Raw genomic sequence first — 9,596 nt, 5'->3', positions numbered from 1 at the left:
TGAATACGACCCGTTACATGTTAACATTATTTTTTACTCCTTATTTTAAACACCGCCGTTACAAGTTGCATTGTAACAGACAAACATGTCTCCCTGGTACGGTATTAATCTGTACTGCGTAGCACGAACCTATATATGGCGCGCTAGCTCCAGTTTTGTACAGAAAATACTGGAAAATATTATTATAAAGGCATTTCCCATTCATTATGGAGCCTAACAGAATGGATCAGACCGCTAGAGAGACCGCAAAACGCGAAATTGACGAATCATTAAAATTAAGTATCTTTTGCATGAAACGCATTGGCCTTACTTTTGATAAACCTAAAACTACTTCATCATATCTGAAACAGCAAATAATATTTGTGTTGTCTGCTTTATGCATCTGCTACCACGTTTTCAGTGAACTCGTTCATATATGTCTTACGGTTTCCAATTCACCTCGCGTAGAAGATGTCGTTCCACTTTTCCATACCTTTGGATATGGCGCATTAAGTAAGCAATATTTTTATTTATACTGATAAATCGAATTCGGTAAATAATTATTTTAACTATTATATAAATTGTTGTTTAAACAATTCACCGCAAGCTGTAACCTATGTTTAATCCTATTCCTGCTCAATCTAATCTAATGGCGGACTATAAACCTCTCGGCCAGCTGATGTGTGTTTGATACACACTCCTCCTCGCTTTTCGATGCGAATTATACGGAGGATACTAAAACAAAGTCAAACTACTGTATGCAAAGATAATAACCGAGACCGACAATTTAACGTGCCCCTCGAAGCAGCACAAAAGCGCCCATGTTAGCTACTCGTACTATCTGTCTAGCACCCATTGCTTAACTTGGTGGATACATATAAAGATAAACTTTATGATCTAGGTACAGCAAGATGCGGCGATGCGCGCTTCGCTCCTGATTGTCGTTTTAATCGATTTATATTACTTGTAATAACTATGATACTCTTACTTTAGCATAATATACGTATATAAATTATAAATAAAACCTATCGTTTAATTCCTGAACACCTTCGAACAATATTGGTCTCATTGCTTTTATTTATTTCTGTACTTCTCAGGTATTGCCAAGGTGTTTGTGTTATGGTACAAGAAAAACGTATTCGGCCAACTCTTAGAAGAACTGTCAGGGATATGGCCTATGCCACCGCTTAACGAAGATGCTCAAGCAATAAAAGATAAAAGCCTCGCAGCTTTGCGTATTGGCCATCAATGTAAGCTTTAGAAATGATTCTTATATAATTCCTTAGTAAAATATAGGTACTTACTATATAATCATTGTCAATTTAACTTGCCACGATTATTTCATTATTACACGAATATATGTTTACAATAAAGGTTTGATTTTTTTAAATATACTTATATACCTAAATGTTTTAAAGCTATTTGCAAACATACGTACCGTAAAATAAAGTAACAAAGACATTTAACATTATTAACAACAGACATTTTAATCTTAACATATGAAATATTTCATTTAACTTACCTTCTAGTTCTTATTTAGGAAGGTATATGAAGCACAAATCTTGCAACTGAATTTCAAAACTCAAACAATGGAGCTGAACTTTTATGAACAACTTTACTTCAACATAAACTGCATAAGTTTATAAACGTTATTCATCTAATATGAACCCTTTGGTAGAGCCCATTGTGGTTCGACTCCGGCGGCAACACCGCCACACCTATTTCTACCTAATAACAGCAGTGTTAGGCACTGCTGTGTTCCGGTTTGAAGGGTGTGGTAAGGAAGACAGACTTTTCCGAGGTCTAATTCTAATTCTATTCCAAGATCTAATTCTATCTGGGGTTGATTTCAGATGTCCATGGGCGGCAGTAGCCACTTACCATCAGGTGGACTGCATGCTCGTCTGCTACTCCTAAAAAAAAAGAGAAAAAAAACTTATGTCCTCTCATATCGTACTTAATTTCTCAGGTAAGGTTTACTAATTCTTAATGCTTTCAGGGTACTTCGCAATAAATATACTCGGTGTCTGGTTCTTTAACTTGACACCAATACTCCTTTACTTCTACCGCTCCTGGCAGGGGCAAGACGCGCATATCGGCTTCGTTTGGGTATCCTGGTACCCTTTCGACAAACACCAGCCTGTAGCACACGTGGCTGTTTATATCTTCGAGATTATTGCTGGTAAGACGTGACTAAAGTAACTAGGCAAATCTTATTTAATTTTTTTAACAAGAATTGGCAAACCATCAGAAATACTACTATTTAATGTTTTGTATAGAATCGTATGGGATACTATAGAGTAGCTTACTTACTTTCTTCCCGCTTACTATTAAGACTAAGTTTATTTTTTATTTTAATATAAAGCAAATCCTTTATAAAGTTCAAAAAATAATAATTACTCAAGAACTCACTCACTCAAAAAAAAAATGTTTATAATTTTTTAAACAAATATTTATTTGCATTCAACACCAGTCATACAATCAATATATCTTAAAAGTATAGCGTATCATAATTTAAAGAGCATATATAATACATTATAATAATATAGTAATAAAATTGTGACAGAGTGGCAAAATATTGCCTAGCTTTCATATATATTTTTTATGAAAGTAGCGTGATTGATTGAATAGATCGGTCATTAGATATATTTCAGCACAAAATAAATTGGAGTAACTTTTTGTCTAGGTGACTATAATCAAGAAAAGAAGCGAGATGCGAGGACCTCGTAGAGGGTTCCGTTGTCGGAATGAAAAAAATATTTTATACTTAAGCAATGCTTTTTCTTTTACAATTTTCATAAAATCAAAGAAAGTACTAAAGGCGGAAGGACACTTATAACCTTATCCGTATTGTCACCAACTATTGACTTAGGTAGTATAGGGTAGCGCAAAATTAATCACCCTATTTTGTTTTTGAATAACTTTTGTAATAAATAGAACTAAAAGTAATTTTGAGTAATAGAAATCTTGGTTCAAATTTGCCCCCCTTTTATCATATTTTCCACGATTTTCCTTAAGATTTCCGCCGGTAATACTTCGCATTCCAGTCGAATATTGTTCTTAAGAGCTGCGATTAATCTCACTCTTGAGTGAGTTCTTGACTAACTTTTTTATTCAGTACAAAAGTTATTCAAAAACAAAACAGGGTGATTAATTTTCGCCTCCCTGTACATACTACTGACATTTCAAAACCTCTAGATTGTTTAAAAAAACCTGCTTTTGGAGGCTGTGCTCTCTTATTGATTTTTCATCGCTCATGGTGATAGAAGTGCCCCGCCATTTTTCCCCGGTTGCGGAGGGTAATATTTTTCGAACGCTTGTTCATTTTCTTAATTTGATTAAAAAAATAATTCGTGCAGCGATTCAAATAGCGCAAAACACATATCCATTCCAGTACAAAGTAATATGACGACGACAGACAGAAATTACGAAGTATCATTTTCAACTCAGTAGCATTTTCTTTTAGTTGCGGAACCCTAACATGATAACAATCGAACAATTTATTATAGCGTCAATGATACATTTCACTATCTGAAGAAACTCCCCTTAAGTATACCAATTTAATTTTATTTTGTAAATTCATAGATGTTGTGAAAGTGTTCATTGCCAAATGATATAGAATTACCGAAAGATTATTATTAACTTTGCTCTAAAAGTAATGGTAGCCATCTGCCGCGGCGCGCAGTAAGTACCAATTAATCTGGTTTAAACTTTTGATTATACGTTTGTGTTCAAGATGTTACATTCTCATGACGAATACAAAACAAACATCATTTCGCTATCTTTACTTGTCCCACATTCCAAATGGCTCACCTATTCTACACGTACTTGCTAAAACAAAACAAAGTCTACAGTTTTGCATTCGCCATATTAGCCACCTCGTAAAGATAGCGTTTATCTATTTTCGGGATCGGAATCGGCATCCGAATGCATCTCATTCCGTTGGGAGGATAGGAATATATTTGTTTAACAGGTTTCGATAGCTGATTTGTAAGCCCTTAACTTAAGAATGTATTCCATTTTCAATATTGTTGTGTGTGGCTTTGAAAAGTAATCAAATATTTTAATAATTAATTTATGATAAAAACAATATTCTGCCATAAATTCTAAGTCAGAGCCAGGTGACCAAAACCCATTTAATCAAATCCCCAGAGAATCTGTGATACAGATCCCACTCAGAAAATAAAAAAATACGTGTGGCACTCGGAGACTGCCGCGGTAAAGCTATTGCATAGCATTTTTTATGCTATGAAAACGCTCAGAAGGAATTCCAGAAATACAATATATTCTTCCATAATCATCAACATTTACATTAATACATCTTTATCCACTATTTTATCATATCTCCATTATATAAGACATTGCAAATATCAGCTGACATTTCATAACTCCAAGCAAGACTGAACATTCTAAAATATAAAATAGAAAAGTATTTAATAAATGACGTAAAGTATTAACAACCAGCAATATAAATGGATCAATGCGATGTGCCTGTGACATTTGGCCGAATGTTACAGGTACATCGCATTTTTCATGAATAAATGCACTTTGTTTATTCATATTTAAAACACTTTGTACACAAATTATTTGTACCATAAATCATAATGGCGTTTTGATTTTGTGCTGTCAAGTCTGTCAGTTGTAATTGTACGTTTAAAAATAACAAACACTCTTTTACGTTATTTTATCAATCCAGAATTCAACATAGCTTATGTTGATAAAACATATTATTTGGATAATATGGTAATATAATTTTGAATTTTATAATGGGAATATAAAATATACTTCACGCAATTTTAAGATTTCTGCACGGATTATAAAAAAATGTGTATTACTGCCATCTGTGTTCAAGTTGACGAATTAAGGTTATCAAATAAAATAATAAGGAATGTAAAATAATACTTTATTCAATTATATCCATATTTTTCTATTGACAGTCAACAACTCGGTTGTCTGGAGACTTGATATCCAACAGTCCTCCACCGCTATTTTCACTTACACCACCAGGGGCGCCGGCAGCATTTGGTCAAGGTGACGGCGCACCAGTATGCCATTTTCAGTTCTGACTTCATACATTCATGGAGTCTACCTAATCTTCGGATGACGACGACTCCGAACTCCCATTTAACTCTTGGGTTGGTGTAACTGCGGACTTGTACCTTATCACCTTGTCCGAACTCCTGCGTTGGCGGTGCATTGTAATGTAATCTGGATAGTGGGGCGGATTTCTTAAATAAGGCATGCATATAGGTTCTTACCTCTCTGCCGAACATTAACTGATAAGGTGATAACTCTTTTGTATTAGGTGTACGTCTCAAGCGTGCAACAGTTTATCAAATAAACTTCCGCTCTTGCTGATATAAAAGAACATTCAGGTATTAGCCGATTATTTTCTTTTTGTACATTCAAAAATTTAAATTTTAGCTTTGTATATATTTCTTCAAATTCGTACCTGTATTTTATTTCCTCTTCTAAATTTTCTTCTTCTGTAAGCCATTCAATTTTTCTTGAATCGCGTAGAATTTGTTCAAATTTTCTTGTAAATAATTCAGTCGTATATTTATTTCTTCAATGTCAATTTTTTCTATTCCCGAAATGTAATTTTCGGTTCGTTTCATTAACCCACGTAATGTGGCTCGTATTTCCTTATTGTTTTTTAGTTCATTCGACATCTCGTCGCCAATATCAAATAAAATAATAAGGAATGTAAAATAATACTTTATTCAATTATATCCATATTTTTCTATTGACAGTCAACAACTCGGTTGCCTGGAGACTTGATAGTTGGATATCAAGTCTCCAGGCAACCGAGTTGTTGAAAGGTGTTACTTATTTTCGTTACGGAATTTCTCGATTCGGTCGCCGCGCTCAAAGCCCGCGATAAAAGCTATGCAATAGCTTAATAAGTTTTATATCACGGCGTGCGTAAATTGACGTTTTACGCACGCTTCGCGTGCGCAAAACCCCCATTTCCGACCCCGTAATATAAAATTTTATACAACACGCGGACGAAAAATGTTTTTCTGACTCGTGTGATTGCAGTCCTCGCCTGCGGCTCGGCCTGCAAACTCACACTTGTCAGAAAAAAATTTTTCGTCCTCGTATTGTAATGTACTATTTTTTACACTTAGGTCAAACATGCGTATGGATAATGGTGTCTACAGACTTACTTTTTTCGGGCATGGCCAGCCACATAGGACTGTTGCTTCGGATCCTGCAACGACGATTGGAGTCATTGGCTTTAACCGAGAAAACTGATGATGAACACTATCAAGATTTAGTTCAATGTATAAAACTGCATCAACGACTAATAAGGTATTTTTACCGTATATAGTTTTTTAGGGTTCTGTACGAAATAACAAAATACGGAACTCTTATAGGGTCACTCGAGCCTCTGTCCATCCGTCTGTCACAGTCAATTTACTCCGAAAGTACTAGACCAAATGAGTTAAAATGTAATCTATATCTATACTAATATTATAAAGAGGTACGAGTAACATAGGCTATATTTTATATGATATATATTTGATAAATAGATTTTGAGGCGGTACAAAGTTTGCCGGGTCAGCTAGTACCCAATATAATAGTGACCCAAAGACGAAGGTAGGTTTAACATGGTATAACGTAAAGAAAGGAATTTTGATTTCAGGGGTATTAATATATATTTTGACTATTTCTATAATCAATTTTATTTACTGTTGTCTATATTTTTTAATTTGTTTATAGCTACTGCAATGACTTAGAAGAAGCATTCTCTCTGGTTAATCTCATCAACTATGTCCTTAGTTCTATTAATATCTGCTGCGTTCTGTTCGTCATTGTGGTAAGTTCTTCGCAGTGTCTATTTTTAGCAATTCCTGTTTCATTATTTTTTGTTTATATTTATTACGACATCAACACTTCTTAACCGTTTCAAAGTGTAACATTTTAATTTTTATAAAAGCAAAAATGTTTTTAGTAAGTACAGTATAATATTATATTGCAGCTATTAAAATCATAATTTTATTTTTATTATGGATATATTTATTTTTAGTTATTGGAACCTTTAATGGCTATTAGCAACAAACTGTTTCTAATGTCGGCTCTCATTCAAATTGGAACACTATGTTGGTATGCAGATGATATATTTCATGCGGTATGTATTTGCTAAACTATAAATTTAATAGATCACTTAATTTTATTTTATTTAGATTTTTAGCACCTTTTTATAGGTGGTGGTTTTAGCACCTTATTTAGGGACACGTAGGCGTGTCCCTATATTTTGATGGACATAATAATATCGATTTTCCTGTATCTAGATTTTCAGTAAAATATCCTTTGGTCCGTAGCCACACAAATCTATACAACAAAATGGTAGAGCTAGTGACAGAGCCTAAAGTAACAAATATTATTTATGGATACAACGATTCCGGCATAACAGGCAATAGACTATTTTTCAAAATGTATACTTACAGAATGCTGATGTAGCATTAGCGGCCTATAAAAGTGGATGGTATCGCACCAGTCCTCGCTGTAGGCGCACTCTTCTTTTTCTTATTCGGAGGTCAGTATTCGGAGGTCACAAACGATTTTACCAACTTGTGAGATTATTGTAAAAATTTCACGATATAAGTAAAAGTATGTTATTATGAACTAAACTGAATGCAGGACGCAGTATTTTTTTAACATCAGAAATGCAGTTGTGTACTTTCACTTTAGGAATATATTATTAAGGTTAATAGTACGTATTTATGACATTTTACATTTCAGGTCCCAAAAGCCCATCGCTTTCACTGCGATGAATTTTACAATTATTTCACTTGTCACATATTCCGCGGTAAGGAAACAAATTCTGGTATATTATCTTTCTAAAACCAAGTTGCATTGTAACTAATTTTTTTTTCTATTACTTACAGATTCTGTCAAGATCGTATTCGTATTTTGCACTTCTTTACACGATGTACAGTGAAAATTAAGAAGCTTAAACGTAAAATAATAATTGAATTCTGAGTGTAATATTAAACACCTACCTTCCTGTATAGGTTAGGTACTATACTTTTTGCAACTAGGTACTTGCATAGATGGTCCCTGTAGTTCCGGGACCAGAATAGGTCTACGGTATCTCCTGCCTGTCGTAAGAGGCGACTAAAAGGGGCTTCCGGGGTTGCGGGTCGTAAGAGTGGGAGCTCGAACCGCCCGGACAGCGACCTCGGGAAGGACGGCGGTATGTGTGGTCGCATACCGTTGTGCACACCAGACGGTGTGGCCAGCGTCACGCTCACCTGGGAGGAGCCCTATGGGGCAACGCGCTAAGAGGACTCCGGTTGCGTTCCTCCGGAGATCCCGGAGTCCTCTACGCAGCGCAGAGGACGGCCACCGGGGGGTTTTTGTGCGGTAAGAATCCCACATAACCCCGTGCCGCTCCCACGGCACAGGGTACCTTTTGAAGGTTTCCCCCTCGTAACAAAAAAAAAAAGGTACTTGCATAGATAATTACAATTAGTAGAAGCACATAAATAAGCGTGGAAATAAAATTACCTTATAACCCTTGTTTTTACTTAACACCAAATTAAACCTCGCCAAAGGAGTACCCATATAAAAAAATTATAGAAACAATGTTCTTATTATAAAGTACGAGGGCCATGAAGAAAAATAACTAAATTATAGGCAAATAAAAAGCTTTTAATGTACCTATCTAATCCTGTGTTCCTATCTAAGAAGACTGCAATTTAGATCACCTTATTTAAAAATCTGTCTCATGCTAAAATTAAAATCCCTACCTAAAATCCTGAGTCATATTGCTGTAAGACTGGTTGAGTATACCAAATTCCATTCCAAAAAGTCAATGCACTCTAGTTATCACTAGCGTATTCCTAGGTTTCTAGTCACATATTTTTTTATCAAGTAGACACCGTAAACCTAATTATAGTTTTTTTTGTTGTATATTGACCTTGCTCGTTAGACGACGCTGATCCCACCGAAGATATTTAAATTAACTCCATAGTGGATACCGTTGAACAACTGATTACTCATGCAGCGCGCATGTCCCTGGCTGTGGAGACCATCTCCAATCAAGATGTACTTATGATAGAAACGTGTAGCAATGAACACTGCACTATCAGCACCATGTGTATACTTGTATGCTACTATTTCCAGGAAATTTGAATTTACTTTTATTTTATAGATATTTTTAAAACATATTCTCATTTAAAGACTGGTACAGTTATCGCCAAACTGGTAGTCCGCTCTGAAGTTGTTGCAAGCAGGTGTAGTCATACAATTTATTATGGCGACGCGATTCATTTCTATATTCAGAGCGGACTAGCAGTTTTATGCGGACTATAACTGGTAAGTGAGACATACTTATCATAGGCGTTTCGCCTTAGTTGTCAGGGATGGCAGAGCATCTTTGGTCAACCTCAGATAGGACTCTTATCTTACCTAGGGTTATTTACAGATAGGTATCTATTCGTCGGTGGCCGCATACCATAGTTTGCTCGTTTCCTACTTCAATAATATAAAAAAAGTGAAGTGTTCTTAACCGTTATAATGTTAAAAGTCTTATAAAACTTCAATCGTTATTTAAACCGCAATCAAATGCAAGCAATTTAGTAGATCGCACGCAGATAGCAACCACC

The 9,596-nt window shown here is 35.2% G+C and overlaps 1 protein-coding gene across 1 annotated transcript; it reads left to right on the top strand.

The window, feature by feature from the left end:
* Positions 1-221: 221 nt before the first annotated feature.
* LOC140746858 (odorant receptor 4) lies at positions 222-9,123 on the top strand. Its single transcript, XM_073078956.1, has 9 exons — positions 222-492; positions 1,077-1,229; positions 1,979-2,161; positions 6,111-6,294; positions 6,706-6,802; positions 7,013-7,114; positions 7,434-7,522; positions 7,729-7,795; positions 9,115-9,123. Exons 1-9 carry the CDS (start codon positions 222-224, stop codon positions 9,121-9,123), a joined length of 1,155 nt encoding a protein of 384 aa, XP_072935057.1.
* The last annotated feature ends 473 nt before the right edge of the window (positions 9,124-9,596 follow it).

This window comes from Epargyreus clarus, unplaced genomic scaffold, assembly GCF_041222505.1.
Source record: "Epargyreus clarus isolate Ecla_fem2 unplaced genomic scaffold, WU_Ecla_fem_2.2 ptg000014l, whole genome shotgun sequence".
In the NCBI taxonomy this organism is placed as follows: Eukaryota; Metazoa; Arthropoda; class Insecta; order Lepidoptera; family Hesperiidae; genus Epargyreus; species Epargyreus clarus.
Note: the sequence above shows the minus strand (reverse complement) of the source record. Positions and strands in the feature narration are given on the sequence as shown.

What these genes read in the sequence shown, in the direction of transcription:
- LOC140746858 (XM_073078956.1), top strand. Translation starts at nt 222, where the DNA reads ATGGATCAGACCGCTAGAGAGACCGCAAAACGCGAAATTGACGAATCA. An exon ending in TTTGCGTATTGGCCATCAAT is followed by an intron (nt 1,230 to 1,978) that starts GTAAGCTTTAGA and finishes TAATGCTTTCAG; the next exon opens with GGTACTTCGCAATAAATATA. An exon ending in CTGCATCAACGACTAATAAG is followed by an intron (nt 6,295 to 6,705) that starts GTATTTTTACCG and finishes ATTTGTTTATAG; the next exon opens with CTACTGCAATGACTTAGAAG.